This window comes from Phascolarctos cinereus, unplaced genomic scaffold, assembly GCF_003287225.1.
Source record: "Phascolarctos cinereus isolate Bilbo 61053 unplaced genomic scaffold, phaCin_HiC Scaffold_8;HRSCAF=390, whole genome shotgun sequence".
Lineage (NCBI taxonomy): Eukaryota > Metazoa > Chordata > Mammalia > Diprotodontia > Phascolarctidae > Phascolarctos > Phascolarctos cinereus.
This window is the reverse complement of record NW_027556291.1, coordinates 74902879-74926797: the sequence shown is the minus strand read 5'-3', so window position 1 is coordinate 74926797 and position 23919 is coordinate 74902879. Positions and strand designations below refer to the sequence as shown.

The window sequence follows — 23919 nt, the reverse complement described above, 5'->3', positions numbered from 1 at the left end:
CACTGAGCTTGGCTGGCTGCTCCTTCCTCATCCTGCTCTCTACTGTCATGTACTTCTTCCCTCAGGTTCCTCTAAGTACCTCAGTTGAGACTTTGCTATAGGAATTTTCAGAGAGAAGTGTGTCCTGCTTCTGCCGTCCTCCACCCAATACTCAAGGAGAAGAAAGAGAACTCAGTGGCAGGAGAAAAGAGAATGGTACTCTGGGGTCTTAGGCAGCTGGGGCAACAAGGCATTTGTTAGAATAGTGGAAGTTGTAAAGGAGACTCAGGCCAAAAGAATGACTTGGCCACGGGGTAGGGGCAGGGGAGGGGGGCAGGAATGGAAGAGATAAATCAGTTCCAACAGCATGAGGAGCTAGAGTGTTGTAAGAATGAAGCAGAGATAACTCGAACAGGCTTAGAGTTGGGTAAGGGAAACATAAGGCGGAAGTTGGCATGGCCAATGCAGTGGCAATTGGAGAAGAGATGGAGGGGAAAAGTAGGAAGGGTCAGTTAAGTCCTAAATAAAAGCCAAACAGCCCTTTCTGGCTTTCTTTTTCACCCCAAATCTCCCTTTCTTTTGAAAGAGACTCCCCACCATATCTTGGAAGCTCCCAAGATCCTATATGATTAGCTTTGGAGCTAAAGTATCTAATTTTGAGCTGTTTCTCCCTCCTTGGCCTAGGGTATTGAGTGATCTATTCCTGTTCCTTCCTTTCTGCCTTCACTTCTCCCAGCTGCCTAGCCCCAAATCCCCAAATTGTTAGGAGTTAAGACTCTGAGTTGTAGGAATTCTGCTGCATTGAGGAACAGGGCTCTGCCTAAGCCTTTCTGAGCCTACTGTGAATTCCTACCTACCTGGCTACCTGAATTACTGCTATAATTCTCAATCTCTAGCTCCACTGTTACACATGTTTTAAACTACATTACTTTGAGGCCCAGTGGAAATCTCTGCAGATTTTTTAAATCCTCTTGCTGCTTCGTTACATTTGGGTTATGGCCAGGGGCCATAACTATGGAACAGCAAATCTTCTTACATCATGACTAAGGTAGCACTTCCTTTTTGCTCCTCTTGGAAATGCACTTTTTTTTTTAAACGAAATCATTGACCAAACGTTAGGAAATGTTATAATAAAATAAGTCTGTGATACATGAGCACAAAAGAGAGCATGGATGTACACACACATATACACATACAGCTGTACAAAATGTGGCTGGTCTCAGTGCCCATGAATATGCAGAAGCTTCCCTACACAAAATGTCAGTGTTCTAGATAAAGCTCAGTGTTCTAGAGTTCTACATTTTTTTTTCTGATCCCTCCATCTCTGGTCTGCTAGAGAAACAGTAGGGCTGATGCAGTTTTTTGTTTTAAAGAGAAGGAGTCCCAGAGATGGGTAGTGATATGCTTGGAGGAAAATTCAGTACATCAGTGTGTTTGTCTCTTCTCTTATGAAGGGAATTCACATGGGTTCAACTTCCCTTAAGTTTCTTCTGGGGCCACTCCATGGATAGCTAGATTCTCTTTTCTTTCTTATGGCTTCACATTCACAACCAAGGCCAACTTAGGTGGCCTTAGCACAGTGGATGATTCTGCACTTCCCTCTTCCAGTGGCAATGGGAATGCCCCTAAAGTACCTCCCAGTGCCTGACATTCTGATTACCCTTCGTGGTCTGTTAAAACTTATCTATGAGTGTGGCTCATTTCCCTTTATCCTGTGAGCCCTACAGGTCAAGGAGCATCTCAGCTCATCAGAAGGGTTCCAAATCCCTGAATCCACTTGGCAGGCCCTACCATCTCAGGGCCCTCACGGAAAGACCCAGCTGGGCTCAGGCCCCTGGCAATACTATCTCTGCCTTGAGCATTATTTTCCCAGGCTCATGTCCTCTTTTCCTATTGGGAACTGGACTCCTCAGGCTGAGAGAGGTAGGGAGCCTGCTGGGACACACCCAAACTCATTCTTACCCTGTGAGTCAAATCCTACTGTGCCCATGGTTCTTGACCTTAGGCATTAAAAAAATTATAATAATAGCTAGCATTTCTATTGAGTTGTTGTGAGAATAAAATGAAATTATGTCAGCAAATCTTAAAGATAAAGAAATGCTAGCTACTATTATTATTAGTAACTTTTCTGAATACTCCTTGGCACTAGCTTCTCAATGTCATAGAACCAAATTGGACTTAATCTAGTTTATGGTAAGTGGGCAATAATAATGATAGCCAGTATTTATATAGTGTTTCATCTATATTATTTCATTTGATCCTCATAACTCTGTGAGGTAAGCTCTATTATCATCCTCGTTTTACAGATGAAGAAACTGAGATAGAGAGTTTATGTGATTTGCCCAGGGTCACACAGCTAGAAATAGCCTCCCTTCATGGAGAGGTCAGGAGTTTTTCCTTCCCTGATTTGTGTGTTGTTTGTCTGTTCTACGCCCTCAAGGCCAAGCACGGCCTACTAAAAAGTACTCCCAAATTCCTCATGTTCGCAATCGCAGCCTTGCCTCTAGCCAGAGGACCCCCTCTAGCCTAGTTATATATCTGCCCTAGTTTGGTTGGGGTTTTCATTTGTTTGTTTTTTGGGTTTTGTTTTGTTTTGTTTGGTCAGTTGAAGTTTTTGCAAAGCCCTTTCTCAAGCTGTAGCAGGAGGTCTTTAGGCCACATTTAAGATCATTTCTTTGATTCTCCTCTCAGTAGAAATGGTCAGTTATTCTTCCACCTACATCGTTGTAGAGCAGCCCTTAGTGAAGCTGTCATGTGTAGACTTTCATCATTGCCCCTTACCCCCCTCCAGGGGCCTTTACCAATGGCTCTCTACTGGCCACAATTACTTGGACTTCATCCCACACTGATGTTCCGTCTTGTGTTTCAGTGCTGTCTTGGAGACTCCACCTTCAGCTTCAGGGAAACTATAAAGGACTGCATTTAGCAGTCTCAAGTGCCAAACTTATGACTAATTTGCTGTGACATATAAGCAAACTGATGAAGACCAATGAGCATTAATTGCCATGTTAAATTCTGACACCCCCTCTGCTCTTCATCTTAGCATTGGGGCTATCAGTGTTTGGAAGAGTGAGTGAGAACTTCTGTCTTTGGCTACCTGGCCTTAGGAAATAGCCTGGATGCTTCCAATCCCAAACTACCCCTTCTTCCTCCCTTTGCTCTTTTTTCCCCTTCTGCCTAAATAATACCAGTGATCTTCTTCAAAGAGGCAGAGGGGCCACGTGAGGAGAGAAAAGACCAGAACTAAAACTTATATGCCAGAACATCTGATATAATATCCTCTGTCCCTTGAAAGTCTAATGGAAGGAACCGTAGGCTGAGAATCAGGATAGATCCCTCTTGCTTCTTGTGACTTTGGGGTGTCCCCTAAGAGTTGTCCGGGAGGACAGGTAAGAAGATGCAGTCAAACAATAACGTGGAGTTTTGGGAATGTGACTTCATTCATTAAGTAAGCACCTTCTTCCGAAACAGCTCAGCACTAGCTCAGCAACTTGGTCCAAAATAGTTGCCTAGGGGCGCTGAAGGTAAGTATTTTGTGTAGGGTCACATGGCCAGAATGGGACAGACTTGAGACTAGAGCCCAAGACTTTTGCCTCTGAGGCAAGTTTTCCATGATGTCACAGTGCCGCTCAGTTTGGATATACACCTTTGGAAAGTGCTAATGAATCCCCTAAGACAGTATTAGTTTTAGGTTGACTCTATCCAAGAGAAGAAGAGTAGACCTTGCCTATTCCTAGCATCCTTGTCTGGGTGGAAATAGGTATAAATGAGCTGACTCCTTGAAGAATCTTCCAATCCAGAGGATTTATAACTTGTATAGGTCATGGAAGAGAGGTAGTTGGGGGTATTTGGGGAACTTTTTCTCTAAGTTCCTTCTAACAGCTGTATTTCTTTTTTCACTACCCCTTTTCGTCTCTTCAGGACTGTCTGGGAATCCTATAGATCTGGAGAGACGAAAGCAGGAGTTTGGACAAAACTTCATCCCCTCTAAAAAGCCCAAGACCTTTTTGGAGTTAGTGTGGGAAGCTCTACAAGACGCCACACTCATCATCCTGGAGGTTGTAGCAATCATCTCCTTGGGCCTGTCCTTCTCTCGGCCTCCTGGGGGTGGAAACGAGCGTGAGTGTCCTAGAACTGGGCGAGATCCTGGTTCAGTCCCAGCAGCAGGCATTTAATATCGGTTATTGATAGACTACCTCCACTTAGATTTTTTTCCCCATCTACCCAGAATGATTTTGTCCAGTACCCAGTGAGGTCCATTTCTACCATAGCATTCCTCTCTATGTCTCATCCTTCATGCCTAGTGACAAATAGAATATTGCCAATCCTCCAAAGCCCTGCTCCTCAAAGTGCAAGCCCAAGTACTTGGCATCATGGGAAGTTGCTCAACCTGTTGGGCAGAAGTAGTCTGACCCTTTTAGACTTAGGTGGTTATTTACCTGTGACTTGCCTGTCATTTACGTAGGCGCACAGTCTGAACTATTGAGTCTCTGGCTCCTTTAAGGTTAATACTGTGGTGGTGCAGGTGATGAGTGGATACCTAAGCCTGGGTTTCTCAGCAGTGGTGGTTCCTCTTCCTGGGAGTCTGCCTACCTTCTTCTACCCTGCCCTATCCCTCCTCTCCCAGAGAGGGTTAGTAAAAGCATTAGCTCCACTTACCATGTCAACAAGACCTTATAAGTAACACCCCCTCCTTTCCCTCTCCTTATGAAGTAGATTGTGGGCAATCCAAAATTGGTGTGACAGATGAAGGGGAAGCAGAGACTGGCTGGAGTGAAGGGGCAGCTATCCCATTTTCGGCCATCGTTGTGGTGCTGGTGATGGCCTTCAATGACTGGAGCAAGGAGAAGCAGTTCTGGGGCCTACAGAGCCGTATTGAGCAGGAGCAGAAGTTCACTGCTATCCGCAAAGGCCAGATTGTCCAATTGCCTGTGTTTGAGATTGAGGTAGGAGATATTGCCCAGATCAAATAGGGTGAGAATCCCATGCTGTAGGTTCCCCTCCCCACCTACCTACTTTATGGACAGGTTTCTGTTGTCCATAGCCAACACTAGTAATTTTTTCACCCCATTTCAATTGGGGAAGCAAGTAGGGAGCCTGGGATACTGCAAGGGTATTCCTGGGGAGGTTGCCACAATTGGAGAGTTGGAGCAGGGGGAAAGAAGTAGAATGGGACAGGGTGGATAAAAACCTTACTTGGGGTGAAGCAGCAAGGGTGATGAAGCCAACATGTGGCAGCTTTATATTTTAATTATCTTAATGATTAAAATTTCATTCTCATAATCTAAGTTCTAGGTTCAGTTGTTTCAGTGAGACACTGACAGTATTGTCAGCACCATTTTGATGCTCTCATCCTAGTTATAGATCACCTCACCCCGATTATAGTTCGGCGGTTCTCCATTCTTCATTTCTGTTGTGCCTTTTCTGTTGCTTAATGGACAAGCTAGTTCTCTCCTTGGTCTCATAGTATGAGGAGGGGTCTAAGAACTATTGAAGGGAGTTGGGTAGATTATATTCTTCATTATCAGCTTCTGGGTTCAAGTTTAGGTGAATTGTAAGTCCTTTAGGAAAGGAATGGTCTGAGACCCTCCTGTAGTGCAATTTAATACGACCTTGCTGCTGTATGGAATAATCAGCATGTTTTTCTGGGTCCCAGGGGGAGGTCATCAGGAGTAACAATGCCCAGAGCCTTTGGAGGGTGTCCCATATTTTGCAGGGACTTTGTCAGTCCACATGATGCGTGTTTCTCTGTGGTACCTGCTTGTCTAATGCCCTTCAGGAAGTCTCCATGGGAGGAGCACTAGAGTAGAATAGGACCGTGCCTTCCCACATTCTCTTTTTGTCTCTTACTATCATTGTCCATTTTCCTCCCTCCTCCCTCTTTTTCTCCAGGTGACCTTTTGCCTGCAGATGGGATCCTGATCCAAGGGAATGATCTGAAAATTGATGAGAGTGCTTTAACTGGAGAGTCTGACCATGTCAAGAAGACTGTAGAGAAGGACCCCATGCTACTTTCAGGTGAAGCTTTAACTTTGTTGTCTTCTTCTGAGTGTGTGTTTTGATCTTCTTTGTCACCACAGCTAGATTTCATAGTCTGAGTTTGCTCGTTTTCTGGACAATTATTTGACTTTTAAATGCTTTGTTAAGATAGGGCTCTGCTTCCAGTGTGAAGAGCATACTGTTCCAAGCTTCAGGGGAGCTATTTTTAGAGATACTTCTAGGGACCTGTACATTTTCAGTTCTTCCAAGATGATGTGATCTAAGAAGAGGTTTTTACTACTCTCCTGGCCTGTGCTCTGGTGTGTGAGCAACCACAAGCACTCCTTTCTGCTCTTGTACTGTGACGAGGGTCCCCTCTCTACTGTGGCTGTAAGCTCTGTTATGCTAGTGCTCTTCCTGTCCCTGGGACTTCCACACAGGACTGCGACCCAGATCTGAATGTGGGGAAAGCAACATAGTCCTGCCTCAGTGCTAGCAAAAAGACCCCTGTAATCTCCTTCTGACTAGTTATTCAAATCCCTTTCCATCTGTGGACTGAGAGCTCCAGAAGCAGCTACTGCCACTGCCGCTGCTGATTCCGTCACTCCCAAGGCCTGCTGCAGGTTTGCTGGGGCCTGGTCTCTGCTGGCATGGCCTGCACTGGACTGTGCTGCTTTCTCACTCTGGTGCAACAGACCTTTTCTGCTGACCTTCCAAGTTGTCTTGGGCTTGAAATGTGTTTTCACTCAGTCTTTTTGTGGGTTTTGCTGCTCTAGAATTTGTTTAGCATCATTTTTAAAAGATATTTGGATGGGTTTGGGGAAAGCTCAGGTAAGTCCCTGCATTTACTTCACCATCTTGTTTCCTTCTTCCCACTTTTCTCTCTGCCTAAAGGGATCTTAGATAGTGCAGTTGTAGATCACTGAATTATGGAGTTAGGAACACTTGAGTTGAAATCTAACCTCAGATACTTAGCAGCTGAGTGACGCTCGGCAAGGCATTTGACCTCTGCCTCAGTTTCCTCAACTGTCAGATGTGGATAATAATAGCACATACCTCCCAGGATTGTTGTGAGGATCAAATGAAATGCCTGGCACATAGTAGGCATTTAATAAATACTTCCTTCCTCCCTCCTTCATGTCTTTCCTTCCTTCTCTGGCCATAATCCTTTCTCTACTTCATTCATTGTAATGTAGTCAAAGAGTCAACAGAACTTAAGAGATGGAAAGAATCTCTGTCTATGCCTTGGCACTGACTCTTCTACATGCTTGGAATGCACTCCTTCTGCACCTCAGCCTCTTAGAATCCCTAGTTTCTACTGAACCTGAGTTCAGGGATCCCCTTCCACATGATTATCTTTTCTGTTCTTCCAGCTACTAATACCTCCATCTGAAAATTATCTCATATTTACTATTATTGTTGGTAATAGTAATAATAGCTATATACTATAACAATTGTACTATAACAATAGTACAATTCTTGATTTAACAACATCTAGATTATGAGAGAAATTGCTTTTCTAACAACACAGGTGATATAATTGTTAACCAAATTACACAATATAACAAAATTTAGAAATATAACTGTTGGGATGCTTGGGTGCTTATGTTTGGGTGCTTGTACTTGGGCCCCAATTTCTCCCTAGCCTCAAAAACACTGTCCCTTGATAATCATTTAAGATCAATTGAGCCCTAATAAGGGCCAAAAACCTAAATTAATTTTTTTCTCTCTGAGTGAACTAAAAACACCCCTTCCTGTGTCAGCAAATTCCAGGACCAGATAGAGCTGATCAGTATTCTTCCTGTTTGTTATCACTGGGCCCAGGATGTCTGGGACCAGATACTCTCTTGAATAATGGGACTTTTCTTATCTTCAGTTTCAATTGAGAACTGACCACTCCTTAACCACTCCTTAATCCCACCCTGAATCCCCTAGTTAGCATATTTGACATATGTTTTATAGCATTTTATCCTATATAAACTTTACCTGTACCTCTCTAAGGTTGCAGGATCCTTTAAAAATCCTTGCCCACTGAAAAGTGCAACAATAAATCTTTGTCACCTTGGATTAAAGAATATTTGAGTCTGTGAATTCATTCCAGAAGACCAGTCCTGTACTCCGGTCTTTGAGGGGTCACAACCTCTCAACCTCTCAGCCCACAACATAACCAATACTACAAGCAATTATCATGTATTTAAACTTGAAACAGAACCAGTTAGTTACCATCAGGTGACCTTAAATTTAGTTGGATGAGCAAATCAGATCTGGATTCATAATCACTAATGAAAACATTTTAATTTCTAAGGCCCAATACTCTTAGCACTTTAAAAGAAAAGATAATTAGCCATAAATGCACATTTTTTTGAGGCACATGGTGACAATTCCCAGCTCCAAATAACCTTTTACTTCCTTGAGCTGGAGTTCCCAGGAGTCTCAGTGTGTAGAGGGAAGGGAGCAATTGTAGTTTTCCCAATTTCCTAGTTCCAAGAGAATTGAGAGAATTGACAGAATTGGGCATATGCTTCCAGATAGGGAGTCTGTCCTCTATGCTTTGGAAGGTGTGCCCAGGTCCATGGCCTCAAACTGCTGGACCGAGAGGCTGAGAGGTCAGGCTGAGTGTGAGACAGCCTTGTAGCTGTCTGATCTAATGGGACCTGAGAGGTCAGGCCTTCCTAGGTGCTTGGAGAGACATCCCAACTACAGGGTGAGAAAAGGGATAGGGAGAGAGAGGAGGCTGGAGAGGATCTGTAGTTCCTTCTGTCGTCTTTGTGACTTATCAGATAAGCCTTAATAAGCATTCCAGCTCTCCATTCCCATCCTCCTGGGAATTTTGAGCTGCATGTACTAGAAAATGAGACCTCAAAACTGATGGGGTGGGCCCAAGCCAAGATCTTATTCCCTTGCCCCAAAGGGAATCTGGCTCCCTTTTGTCTATGGGCCCCAGAAAGCCCTTACTCTGTTCTCAAAGGGTTCCTTATCGACTCCCCTAGTGGACTCCCCTTATCTCCCTATGAAAGCCCTAGCCCCACCCTTTTGATCTTATGCAGATGCTTTCCAGTTCCCTTCATTATCTATTCCCATTGTCTATTCAATCTCTCAGACCTTCCAGTTGGAATTCTTACCTAGACCCTTTTCCCATCCCCCTCCTCTGGCCACCCAAAGTTACTTTAGCAAAAAAGTTACTATATAAGATCCACCCTGGTCCCCATTCAGGGGCTGAGAATCTCTCATGTCCAAAAGGCTGAGACTTTCTCATGCCCACTCGTCCCCACTGGCATCACCTGGCCTATATGTTTTATCACTAAGAAACTTTTTCTCTGGCTGGAAGAAGATTTGAGTAGAATTCTTTCAGGCAGAGCCCGGCATAACAATCTTGGGGGTTCCCCCAGCAGCACCCCCAAACCTCGAGACTTCTTCAGAAACCAGAGTACAAGGACCCCCAAAGAAAACCAAACATAAAGGCCCACAGGGCATGGAAACCCTGAAATGGATCACAGGGACCCCCAAAGAAAACCAGATCTGAAGTCCCACCTACCTGACTCCCCAACATCCTGAGGGGGTGAGGAAGAAACAACACAGGGAAAACCAGGGTGCAGGGGAAATAAAAGTCTTCTCAAGCAGAGCAAGGTGCCTTTTCTTTAAGTTTTGGAGACCAAATTTCTTACTAAGCTTGTCTTGTTTAGTAATCGCCTTTACAAATTATTTTTCTAGATTACATTGAGGTCAGGCTGTGCTACAATGGAACACTAGGCACTTTTCTTTAAGATCTCATTCCCCAAATTTACCATCCTAACAGTCTCCTAGCAGCCTCTCGCTTGTCTTAGTGTCCCAAGACACTTGAGAGGAAAAAATGTGACTGACCCACCTCAAGGGCATCCCTTTATACAAGGGTCAACAGTCCAACTGACCCCTCAGAGGTCAGTAGAGCTTCAGATGCTCCTGGCAGTGTCTAGGCACTCCAGGGGTCTCTCAGCCAAAGAGACAGTAGGAGCAGAAAAGATCTGGGGAAGAAAACAAAGAAAAAGGCACTTATCTGTTATCCCAGTGGCCAGAAGATCAGCAGAGTCCAATTAATATTTGGACTCCCGGGTTTCAACACCATTTTATGTTGAGGTTTAGAGTTGGGAGAGCTCATTCAGGTGTAAAAGAATTCACTTAGACCTTCTCTGTAGCCATTGGGAGCTTTATTTCATGAAAGCTTCATGGGCCTGAGGTTAGCAAGGAGCTAAACAAAGGTGTCGATATAGGAAAAGACCCAGGCTTATATAGACAGAAAGCTACACAGCCTGTAGGATGACAACATATTTTTAGGATTTCTTATGGGGGTTGGAGATTAGGGACAGGGTAAGAACAAACCAGATGAGGAAGATGGTTGCTTTACAAGATAAGGAAAAATTGTCCATGACACAGGATGAGAAAGAGGAATGACAGGATAAGGAACACAGGGTAAGGGAGATAAAGGCAATTCTCTTGGTACAAGTTGTATGGCATTTCAAGATTAAGGGAAAAGGACTTGAGAAGTTCTCAAGTTCTAGGATCTCAAGGTACAGGATGGGCTACAGAAGGAGCCTCAAACCCCCTCAGAGGGCCCGGGAAAGTAAACTTTACTATTATTTTTAATCCTAGGGCACTCTTTGTACCCACATCAGTACTGCCCACCAGGATGCCCTCACTTGGGACAGCCAGTCCCTCATAAACATGTATTAAATGCCTACTGTGTGCTAGTCCCTGAGGATACTAAAAAGAGGCAAAACTCTGGCCTTCAGTAGCTCACTGTCTAACGGAGGAGACAATCAATCAATCAATACTTATTAAGTGCCCACTGCACTAGTCACTGGGTATACAAAGAAAGGCAGAAGCCAACTCCTGCCCTCAGGAAGCTCACAGCCTAATGGGGGGGGGGGGGAGAGAGATGAGAAGGAGAAATGAAACAACCTGCAAACAAGATTCCTATGGGGAAGTCATATATAGAACAAGTGGTATACAGAATAAATTGGAGGTCATCAACGGAAGGAAGCCACTGGAATGAAGGGGAATTGAGATCCTCTGCAAACCCCCTAGCCAGCCATCAGCATCCAGAGGGATGATTTCTTCCTTGGGAGGATTTGGGAGTGAGCAGCGGGTCAATATCTGTTTTCCAACTAAGAGTGTGCAAGAATTCCCTGGACCTCTGAGAGCTGATGACAGGGCAGAGTCACAGTCTAGTGGAAGCAACGTAAAAACAACTAGTGTATGTATAAACAAGCTATATAGAGGACAAATTGGAGACAGAAATGCACTAAGATTAAGGGGGATTGGGAAAGACTTCTTGCAGAAAGTGGGATTTTAACTGAGACTTGAAAGGAGCCAGGGAAGCCAGGAGGAAGAGATAAGGAGGGAGAGGGAGAGTGTTCCAGACAGGGGGGACAGCCAGGAAAAATTCCTGAAGGTGGGAGATGGAGTGTCAGTGCAAGGAACAATCAGGATGCTATAGATTGCAGAAAATAGGGCTGAGAGCCAGGCTGGCCTGCCATGCATCTGGCAACACCACCACGTGTATTCCTAGCATCCACACAACCTGGTTAGTTTCATTTAAAAAGAAAGAAAGAAGAAAACCAAATTACTAGTATCAAAAATGAAAAGGGTGAATTCATCACTAATAAAGAGGAATTTAAAGCAATAATATGGATCTATTTTGCCCAACTGTATGCCAATAAATCTGACAGTATAAGTGAAATGGATAAATATTTATAAAAATAAATTGTCCAGATTAACAGAAGAGGAAATAAAATGCTTAAAAACCTCACTTCAGAAAAAGAAATTGAACAAGGCATAATTGAACTTTCTAGGAAAAAATCTCCAGGGCCAGATGGACTTACAAGTGAATTCTACCAAACATTTAAAGAACAATTAATTCCAATACAATATAAACTATTTGGGGAAATAGGCAAATAAGAAGTCCTACCAAGTTCTTTTTATGACACAAATATGGTGCTGATACCTAAACCAGGAAAAGCCAAAACAGAAAAAAAAATTAAAGACCAATTTACCTAATGAATACAGATGCAAAATTTTAAAATAAAATATTAGCAAAGATATTACAGCAGCTTATCACAAGGATAATATACTATGACCAGGTGGGATTTATACCAGGAATGCAGGGCTGGTTCAACATTAGGAAAACTGTCAGCATAAGTGGCCATATAACAGAAGAAAAATAACAGAAATCATGTGATTTTCTCAATAGATACAGAAAAAGCTTTTGACAAAATACAGCACCCATTCCTTTTAAAAACACTAGAGACCATAGGAATCAATAGAGTTTTCCTTAAAATGATAAGAAACATCTATCTAAAACCATCAACAAACATGTAAGGGGGATAAGCCAGAAGCATTTCCAATAAGATCAGGGTGAAACATTAATACCACTGTTATTCAGTATTGTACTAGAAATGTTAGCTTTAGCAATAAGAGAAGAAAAAGAAATGGAAGGAATTAGAATTGCAATGAAGAAACAAAGCTATCACTCTTTACAGATGATATGAAGGTATACTTAGAGAATCAACTAAAAAACTACTTGAAATAATTAAAAACTATAGTAAAGTTGCAGGATATAAAATAAACCCACATGAATCATCATCATTCCTATATATTACTAACAAAATGGAGCAGCAAGAGATAGAAAGATAAATTCCATTTAAAGTAACCATAGAGAATATAAAATATTTGGGAGTCTACCTGCTAAGACAAACCCAGGAACTCTATGAACACAATTACAAAACACTTTACACAAAAAAAGTCAGATATAAATAACTGGAATATCAGTTGCTCTTGGGCAGGCCAAGCTAATATAATAAAAAATGACAATTCTATCTAAATTAATTTACTTATTTAGTGCCATACCAATCAAATTGCCAAAAATTGTTTTATAGAGCTATACAAAATAATAACAAAATCCATGTGGAAGAACAAAAGGTCCATAATATCAAGGGAATTAATGAAAGGAAATGCAAGGGAAGGTGGCATCGCCATACCAGATCTTAAATTGTACTATAAAGTAGCAATCATTAAAACTACTTGGTACTGGCTAAGAAATAGAGTAGTGGATCAGTGGAATAGGTTGGTACACAAGACACAGTAGTCAGTGACTATAGTAATCTACTGTTTGATAAAACCCAAAGACTCCAACTTCTGGGATAAGAACTCACTATTTGAAAAAACTACTGGAAAAAATATGGAAATACTATGGCAGAAATTAGGCATAGATCAACATCTTACACTGTATACCAAGATAAAGTCAAAATGGGTACAAAAGGGTGATATTATACACAAATTAGGAGAGTAAGGAATAGTTTACCTGTCAGATCTATGGAAAATGGAAGAATTTATGAACAAACAAGAGATAGAGAACATTATAAAATGCAAAATGGGTCATTTTGATTACATTAAATTAAAAAGGTCTTCCACAAACAAAGCCAATGCAACCAAGATTAGAAGGGAAGCAGAAAGCTGGGAAACAATTTTTACAGCCAGTGTCTCTGATAAAGGCCTCATTTCTAAAATATATAGAGAACTGAGTCAAATCTATAAGGATACAAGTCATTCCCCAGTTGATAAATGATCAAAGGATATGAAAAGGCAGTTTTCAGATGAATAAATTAAAGTTCTCTGTAGTCATATAAAAATGCTCTAAATCACTATTGATTAGAGAAATGTAAATGAAAACAACTCTGGGGTACCACATCATCCTATCAGATTGGCTAACATGACAAAATAGGAAAATAATAATTGTTAGAGAAGATTTGGGAAAATTGGAACACTAATGCATTTTTGGTGGAGTTGTGAACTGATCCAACCATTCTGGAGAGCAATTTGGAACTATGCCCAAAGGTTTTTTTTATAAAACTGTGCATACCCTTTGATCCAACAATACCACTTCTAGGTCTATATCCCAAAGAAATCATAAAAATGGGAAAAGGACTCACATGGACAAAAATATTTATAGCAGCTCTTTTTTGTGGTGGCCAAGAATTGGAAATTGAAGGGATACTCATCAATTGGGGAATGGCTGAACAAGTTGTGCTATAGAAATGTAATATGCTATAAGAAATCATGAGCAGGTGGACTTTAGAAAAACCTGGAAAAACTTGCATGAACTGATGCTGAGTGAAGTGAGCAGAACCAGGAACACATTGTACACAGTAACAGCCATATTGTTCGATGACTAACTTTGATAGACTTGGCTCTTCTCAGCAATGCAAGGATCTAAGACAACTCCAAAAGACTCATGATGGAAAATACTATCCACATCCAGAGAAAGAACTGTGGAGTCTGAATACAGATCAAAGCATACTATTTGCTCTTTTTTTTTCTTATGGTTTTTCCATTTTGTTCTGAATCTTCTTTTATAACATGACTAATGTGGAAATATGTTTAATATGATTGTACATGTGTATCCTATATCAGATTGCATGCCATCTTGGGGAAGGGGAAGGGATGGAGGAGGAAAACTTTAGAATTCAAAATCTTATAAAAGTGAATATTGAAATCTAAAAATAAAATGTAAAAAAGAAAAAATATTAATTGATCTGCACTCAGCTTCTATCAGTTCTTTCAGAGGTAGACGGCATTTTTCATCGTAGTCCTTCAGAACTCTCTCGGATCTTTGTGTTGCTGGAAATAGCTAAGTCATTCACAGTTGATCATTGTATGATATCGCTATTATTATATACAATATTGTCCTGGTTCTGCTCACTTCACTCTGTATCAGTTCATATAAGTTTTCCTGGGTTTTTCTGAAACCATCCTGGTCATCATTTCTTATTACACAATAATATTCCATCATAATCACATTCATGATTTGTTCAGCTATTCCCCAATTGATGGGCATCCACTCAATTTCCAGTTCTTTGTCACCCCAAAAAGAGCTGCTATAAACATTTTCCCTTTTTTCAAAATCTTTTTGGGATCCAACCCAGTAGTGCTACTGCTGAATCAAAGGTCATAAACAGTTTCATGTCCCTTTGGGCATAATTTCAAATTGCTGGAGGAGGTAGGTTCTGATATGAATACTCTACTTTTGATTTAATTCCATTTGGTTCAAGTGCTGCCTCCAGTGGACTAGAGCTACTGATACCATGTGGACTCTTGTGAATATTTCAGTTAGGCTTTGGTGCTTCTAGGCCTCTTAGACTATTCTTAGGTCTTATTTTTTGCTATGTTTGTTACAACATTTTGGTTTTTTGCTGTAATAGGCATTAACCAAGGTTAACCACTTCTGAACCTTTGAAACTCCTTGGCCCCCTGTGATTGTCAGCTCAATGTTTTTCTTCTACTTCCTCCTCAGTCCTTCATCCTTCTCTCTTTTCTGGATGCTTACTCTCAGCTCTGCAGAACTCATCAGTCCCAGTTTTGATGTGTCTTAGGACACACCAATGGCAGAAACTCAGATCGAGAAGATAGTAGCGGTGGTCCTGGTTCACCTGCTCTGTGCTTTATCATCTTCCCAACAAGTAGAAATTCAGACTCACCTTCAAGGCCCTATCAAAGGGAGACCTCACTACCACCATAGATGCTGCTTCCACTCTTAGACAGCTCTAATCAAGAAAAGGTTTGTCTTTACATCAAGCTGAATTCTGCCTGGATGAAACTTCTCCCTGCTGTTCCTGCTTCTACCTCTGAGGGCCAAGCAGAACAAGTTTGAGCCTCCTCACAAGGCTAAATCCTAGCATTGAATCCTAGCAGTCAGCCATCATGCCCCCTCTATGTCTACCTTCCTCCAGGACAGACACTGACAGTTCTTCCAGCTGGTCTCTACCCAGTATGATCTCAAGTTTCTTACAAATTCAGGCCCTCCTGCAGCTCGCATTCAAAACTGAACATAATACTCCAGATGTGACCTGACAAAGGCAGACTCTTGTATTGTGTACACACTCATAATCTGGCCTCTTTCTTTCAATGCCTGTCTATGCTGTAAGTGATCTTTTGTTTTGTTTTGTTTCCCTGGTGTCCCCCATGGGACCTAGCACAGGGGTAGGGAACTTGCAGCCTTGAGGCCACATGTGGTCCTCTAGGTCCTGAAATGCAGCCCTCTGAATGAATCCAAACTTCCCAGAACAAATCTCCTTAATAAAAGAGTTTGTTCTGGGAAGTTTTGATTCTGTCAAAGGGCCCTCAAGGCCACAGGTTCCCCACCTCTAACCTAGCAGATGGCCAATGTTGACTATGTGACCATATTAATTTACTGCCAATCAATTCTGCCTGATTGAGTATAACTGAGGGAGCTAAAATGTTCCGTCTCTACCAATACATTAATTAATCAATAAACAAGTGGTTTTTAAAAATTATTTATTTTTAATTTTCAACATTCACTCCCATAAGATTTTGAGTTTTAAATTTTCTTCTCCCCCCCCACCAAGATGGTATGCAATCTGGTAAAGGCTCTATATATACATTCACATTAAACATATTGTCACATTAGTCATGTTGTAAAGAAGAATTAGAACCAATGGGAAGAACCACAAGAAAGAAGAAACAAAACAAAATGAAAAAAAAAGAGAGCAAATAATATTCTTTGATCTGCATTGAGACTCCATAGTTCTTTTTCTGAATGTGGATAGCATTATGAGTCTTTTGGAGTTGTTTTAGATCCTTGCACTGCTGAGAAGAGCTAAGTACATCAAAGTCAGTCATTGCACAATGTGGCTGTTACTGTGCACAATGTTCTCCTGGTTCTACTCACTTCACTCAGCTTCAGTTCATGTAAGTCTTTCCAGGTTTTTCTGAAGTCTGCCTGCTCATCATTTCTTATAGCAAAATATTATTACATTACATTCATATAACACAACTTGTTCAACCATTCCCCAATTGAACAAGGGTTTTTTTTTTTTAAGCACCAGCCACTGAAGATTCAAAACAGTGAATAATGAAACAATCCCTGCTCTCAAGGGGCTCATATTCTACTCTTATCATAATTCTTTGGAAAATGACATACACATAATGAAGACATTTTCACTGAATTTTCAAAAGAGAATGCACTGCCTACCTTTTTCTTTTTCTTTAAGATAAGCTGACACTAAGTCATGAAGAAACGTAATTAGCTCAGCATCCATAGTCACACAAATGTGATCAGTGAATTCTGTTACCATACTACATTCCACTTTTGTCTTGATGTTGGTGTCTGGAAATGATAAAACTTTTTTTAGAGAAAAAATTTTAATTTAATGCAGTTCTTTCCTGTTTCCCAGGGGAAGACATATGTGTGTGTATATACACACATATAATGGTGATTAATTTTACATTTAGCTTATGGGAAATAGTGCCAGTATTTATTATCCTTATCATTAGTAGTGATATATACCTATATATCTATTTATATATGTGTGCGCATACACATATGCATATATAAACCATCTCTAATTTTTATGTCTAATTATATATGAAAACAAAGCTAGTTTGAGTTTCCTTAGAATCCAGCTTTAATTGTAAGAATCACCACAGTTACGAGTTGAACACAAAGCATATCAGGAAGGTAGCAGGTACCTTACTTAGAATATGTAATATTTGCTAGACAGTAGGTTAATTCTGGTAGAAACCAGGATTTTAAGGGATAAAATTATTTAATATGTATAATAAATTCTGAAACAGTCATTTAAAAATTTTTGCTCTCAACTCTTGACAATATTTTCTAAGTGAATGTTAAATATCTGACCAGATAAATACATCCTCAACAGAAAAATACATCTTATTAAAAGGAGAGTGAATAAACATGATTGAATGAAGATGGTGTTCCTTGCCTCTGGACTAAGGGCTGGCTGTGTTCTCCTAAGACCAGTAACTTAATTATTTCAGATGAATTATTCTACAGCAGTAGACATGGAACCTAAAGTCCCCACCCACTACCCTGCAAGGAAGGCTCCTGCAGCTCCTGAACATAAATGGACTTGAAGTCCAGCTGCATCCATGGGAGGGCAAAGATGGTCTCTAACTCATGGCTATAACTACAATCTCCTCTGAATCCACTCAACAGACTAGAACTCTTTACAGTTGTGCTACCCTCTGTGTTAGCATCAACAATTCAAGGCAGGTTTAACTCTATATGGGTAAAAGGAAAAATGATATTTAATCAATGCTCAATTAAAGAGCCAAACTCCAATGATCCTTCTGGAATGTAACAGCGAAAATAGATGACCTTGCTCAAATTAGAAAAATTAGATGAATGAAAAACTTTTATAAAAACTCTAAAAATAGATTAGACTACAAGCATTGTGAGATCAGGCTTACCTAGATTAGTACCAAAGTGGAACTGACGTAATGACCCTAGGTCATTCCATTAATTTTTTCAAATAAATTTCTCTAGCTTCAAGGGATTTTAGAGCTGAATCTTAGAGGTATTAAATTGTTAAATGATAACCTGCAGTTTATGGAAGTGTTCTCAAAGTCTTAGGGCAGCTCTTTCTCCTTAGAACTCAGTGAAGCTTAGAATAACACTAAGCCTTGGAGGCCATCCTGCATATTTTGGGGTTCTCGTACCATAATGGATGGTTGCTGCCATCCTGTTGCTGCCAATAAGAATGTCTGCCTCTATCCTCCTCCCACTAACCACAAACTTATAACCTCTCTAGGCTTCAGCTTCCTCCTGGGTAAGAAGAAAACAATATTTGCACCACTCCCCTCATGAGACCTTTATGGAGTTTTCTGTGAATCTTCAAATACTACATAAATGGGTTTGTCAAGTGTATCCAAGTAAAATGAGTTTTTTAAATTAAAAAACCGGGGCAGCTAAGTGGCACAGTGGATAGAGCACTGGCACTGAAGTCAGGAGGATCTGAGTTCAGATCCAAGCACTGGCACTGAAGTCAGGAGGATCTGAGTTCAGATCCGAGCCTCAGACCAAACACTTGACACTTAGTAGGTGTGTGACCCTGGGCAAGTCACTTAGCCCCAATTGCCTAAAAATAAAATTAATTAATTAAAAAACCAATGTTACCAATGTTTAAGTTCTGAGACATAATAAACAGGCTCCCAGCTAGAAGATAACCTAGAGTTACTGACCTTCATTCCTTATGGCAGTGGCATACTTGAACTGCTCTTTCACACTGGCCACTCCATGCCCATGGCAATGTCTTGCAATCTTGGTTATTGTTGCCACAGGACTCTCCAAAGTACCACAAGGTTTAGTGACCATAGTATTGTGACCTAGATGAAAATTCAGTATCTAGACCACATTATGTTGAATTATTACTTGAACCTGACCCAAAGAGGAATAGAAAAAAATGTTAAAGATGCTGTTTTTACTACTATGTAAATCCATATACATTTTGAATTTTATTTAAATTTTCTGGTTTTTTTTAATCAGGTAAATATATTTAAATGTTATTACAATAGCCAGAGGTGGGTAGGCCATACTCAGGGACTAGAATTGGAGGTCCCCTTCCCTCCCAACTGGCTCACTGTAATGACCACTGAAAAGGCACTCTGTCTTTGCAGGTACTAACCAACAATGTTGAGGAGTCAGGAGGTGCTGAATTCCTGACACCTGCTCCCTTTTTAGTCTGAATATGGAGCGGGGGAGCAAGGTCCTAGTTTTGGCCCCTCATGGGGACTGAAGGCCTCTGTTTCCCAAAGGTTCTATTCCCTGCCACATACAGAGATTAAGAGGATGCATCTGATCTCTGACTCTGCCAAAGGCCTGAGAAGGTGGGAGCTAGAGGAGGGAGAGGTCCTGCTACCTTCACTGCCCCAGACTTGCCTCCTCTTTGTCATTCTACTAAACAACAGAGTGGCTGCCTGCTACCCAGGACCCAAAGACCTCCCCTTCACCAAATGGTCCTTGTGCCCACCATTCCTGTCCCAAAGACATCAATGCTGAAGGACAGAAGCATGATGGTGCTGCATCTCCCCACCCACAACCCAAGATGAGGGAGCTCCTTCACACAAGACCTCCTCACAAACCATTGTCATGGATTCTCTGCTCCCCTAATCTAATGAACCGAGTGACCTGGTCACCTGGCATTTCCTGTTCAGTGGCTTGCAAATTACTCCGTCTTGGTTCCCCTTTGTCTCTGGTATTTGAGGTCACCATTTGTGGAGGTGAAAATCCTTTTCCCCTGCTACTCTGAGCCCTACCCTGCTCTTCACACTCTCCCACCAAAGAGCCCATCTTATCCCAAGTCTTCCATTTCCCTGCCCTCATGGAATCCCTCTAGAAAATGCTGCATCCCTTGTCACTGTGACCACTTCTGCTGACTGCTCTTTTTCTTGTACTACATACCAGGCCCCTGATGCTTTGGGGCTGGAGGGGCTGGAAGGGCTTTGCTCCCCAACCCTATCCCTGAGCAATCTCCCTTCCTTTGATGTGGAGTCAAGGCAAAAAGCATTTCTTAAGCCTATAGTGTGTGCCAGGCCCTATGCTGAGGATACAAAGAAAGGCAGAAACAGTCCCTTGCCTCAAGGAGCTCCCTCAAAAAGAGGAGTTAGCAGAGGGAGCACAGCAATGAGGAGGGTGGGGAGAGGCTCTTGAGTAGGCAGGATTTTAACTGGGACTAGGAGGAAGCCAGGGGGTAGAGTGAAGGAGGGATATTCTTCCAGGGACACAGGCAGAGAAAATACCTGGAACTGAGAGATGGAGGGTCTTGTGTGAGGAATAACAAGAAGGCTCCAGTCACTAGATCAGACAGCAAGCAGGGGAATATGGTATAAGATTAGAAAGGATGAAATGGGAGAGGTTATAAAAGCTAATTAGAGAATTTAATATTTGATCTTTTAGGTGATGGGCAGCCACTGTGATGTGTATTCTATATAATCCTGCCTAGATGTTTGTCTTCCTTTTTTTTTTTAAAGGATTTAGGACCTGGTTAGAAGGTTTTTCTCTCGCCTACCACCTCTCCCCTCATACCCGAAAACTTTAACATTGATCATGATGTTCTCTGGAACATTCTGGTCTCCCAGGTCATCGTTCTTCCCGTCTTTTATGATCTGTATCTCACCTTTTCCTTGGGTGCCCAAGAGAAGAGTAATGCCTCAGCACTACCACTCTGAAACCTCATACCTCTAACTCCAAATCGTTCCCCATGGTCAGGCTCTCTCATACTTCTGTTCCTCCACCTCCCTATCTTTCTTCCTTTAGCAGAACCTACATGGCCTCTCACCTTCCCAATGCATCACACAGGAGGCACCATGGTATGATTGGGAATCACAGGTTTGAATCCCAGTTACTTCATCTTTCTGGGCCTCCTCAGGTCCTCCTCAATGCAATATCCATGATTCACTTCTCTCCCAGCATGACACCCCTGTCTCACTTTCCTCTTCTTAGTCTTGACCCTACAGGTGACCTTTTCAAAGACTCACCATTCTCCCTCTGGACTCCACGTCCTTCCATCCCTCATTCCCTGTCCAACCACTACTGTAGGATCACAAAGGTCTTACTTTCCCTGCTTTCTCCTGATGTTAGTATTTAGAATAAAGGGAATTTTGAGGATGCCCACTTATGCTCAGCCTGAGGCAGCAGGATCTAGCTGTTCTTTCTCATGTGTTGATTGTTAAACTGACTTCTCTAGCCTGGGCTAATTGACAAGGGACAATCCCTCTTTTCTTAGCAACAATTTCTATAGCACATCGGGACAAAATATTGGTTACAATAAAACTCGGGAAAAACTGATTCAGAAAAGAAACACAAAGGTGAAACGAAGAGGCCAGCCCTCTCCCTGCAGGTCAGGAAATAGCAAACTATGGCAATTGGAACTTCAGCCTCCAAATACCTACCGGAGAATTGTGTCAGGGGTTTCTTAATACTGTTGGTCTTACCCAGTCAGGGAAGACAGTGGCTAAGCTCAGAAAGAGGTCCATTAAACATATTCTTGGTCTCTAAATTGTCCTCCCGCATTTGGTCTGCCCGTAGTCAGGAACAAAATAATAAATATATCATTTCAGTGAGACATGGTTTGAAGTGTTATAAGAATAATAGCTCAAGGGGGGCAGAGCCAAGATGGCAGAGCGAAAGCAGTGACTTGCTTGAGCTCTCCCCCAAACCCCTCCAAATACTCAAAAAAAATGGCTCTAAACAAATTCTGAAGCAGCAGAACCCACAAAAAGACAGAGTGAAACAAATTTCCAGACCAAGACAACCTGGATGATCGATCAGAAAGGTGTATCGCGCAGGGTGGGAGTGGAGCGCAGCACAGCATGGGCGCACAGGCCTCAGCAAACCTGGAGGAGGCCTCAGAGGACTGAATCACGGGCAGCTGTGGAGGTTTCCAGACTCCTGAATCCACGAATGCCAAAGACAACTTAGAAGGTCAGTGGGAAAAGTCTGTTTGTGTCGGTGCCGAGAGAGGAAGGCGGGGTCTCAGCTTCATTCCTGAAGAGCATTGGGGGGGGCGCAGCTGCTTCCCAAGCTTCCGGCCCACAGACTGAGGGGGAATGCAGTGGCTGATCAGATAGGGATTGCAGGGATCTCTTTGCCAGTGCTGAGGCTTTGCCCGTGTTCAGATCTGGGTCACAGTTCTGGGCAGCAGTGCTGGGGTGAGGAGGAGCACTGGTGTGGTGGAGCTTGGAGTGGCTGTGGAGAAGAACCCCTCCTCATACTTACAGAACAGGCCAGGAAAGGAGTAAACACCTTGCCCCTTATCATACCACCTTGGAAGAACTGAAAATTTACAGGTCCCTACAAGTATCTCTGAAAACAGCTATACAAACCCCTGAAGCTTGGGACAGTACATTCTCCACATTGGAAGCAGGACTCTTACCTTAACAAAGAGTTTAAAACTCAAGTAATTGGCCGGGATCTTGAGCAAGCAGCACAAAAAGAGTCAGACTTATCTTACTTTGGTGACAAAGAAGATCAAAACATACAACCAGAGAAAGACAACAAAGTCAAAGCTCCTACATCCAAAGCCTCCAAGAAAAATATGAATCAGTCCCAGGCCTTGGAAGAGCTCAAAAGGGATTTTGAGAAGCAAGTAAGGGAAGTAGAGGAAAAACTGGGAAGAGAAATGAGAGTGATGCAAGAAAATCATGAAAAACAAGTCAACAGCTTGCTAAAGGAGACCCAAAACAATACTGAAGAAAATAACACCTTAAAAAATAGCCTAACCCAAATGGCAAAAGAGGTCCAAAAAGCCAATGAGGAGAAAAATGCCCTAAAAAGACAAATTGGCCAAATGGAAAAGGAAGTCCAAAAGCTTACTGAAGAAAATACTTCCTTAAAAATTAGAATAGAGCAATTGGAAGCTAATGACTTTATGAGAAATCACGACACCATAAAACAAATCCAAAAGAATGAAAAATTAGAAAACAATGTGAAATATCTCATTGGAAAAACAACTGACCTGGAAAATAGATCCAGGAGAGAGAATTTAAAAATTATTGGACTATCTGAAAACCATGATCAAAAAAAGAGCCTAGACATCATCTTTCAAGAAATTATCAAGGAAAACTGCCCTGATGTAGTAGAACCAGAGGGCAAAATAGAAATGGAAAGAATCCACAGCTATCCCCCTGAAAGAGATCCCCAAAGGAAAACTCCTAGGAATATCATAGCCAAATTCCAGAGTTCCCAGATCAAGGAGAAAATATTACAAACTGCCAGAAGGAAACAATTCAAGTACTGTGGAAACACAATCAGGATAACACAAGATTTAGCAGCTTCTACATTAAAGGACCACAGGGCATGGAATATAATATTCTGAAGGGCAAAGGAGATAGGATTATAACCAAGAATCACCTACCCAGCAAAACTGAGTATAATCCTTCAGGGGAAAAAATGGTCATTCAGAGAAATAGAGGACTTTCAAGCATTCATGATGAAAAAACCAGAGCTGAATAGAGAATTTGACTTTCAAATACAGGACTCAAGTGGAACATGAAGAGGTAAACAGGAAAGAGAAATCATAAGAGACTTATTAAGATTGAACTGTTTATATTCCTGCATGAAAAAATGATATTTGTAACTCATGAGAGCTTTGTCAGTATTAAGGTAGTTGG

At 41.7% G+C, this 23919-nt stretch overlaps 1 protein-coding gene across 1 annotated transcript in view; it reads left to right on the top strand.

The window, feature by feature from the left end:
* The window catches only part of LOC110200367 (plasma membrane calcium-transporting ATPase 4-like), a gene marked incomplete at its 5' end in the record, with an annotated part of 92079 nt that overhangs the window by 7659 nt on the left and 60501 nt on the right, over positions 1-23919 (top strand). The window contains 3 exons of the mRNA XM_078148060.1: positions 3901-4098; positions 4693-4925; positions 5872-5997. Coding sequence (XP_078004186.1) covers positions 3901-4098; positions 4693-4925; positions 5872-5901 — 461 coding nt within the window. The remainder of the gene's footprint in view (positions 1-3900; positions 4099-4692; positions 4926-5871; positions 5998-23919) is intronic.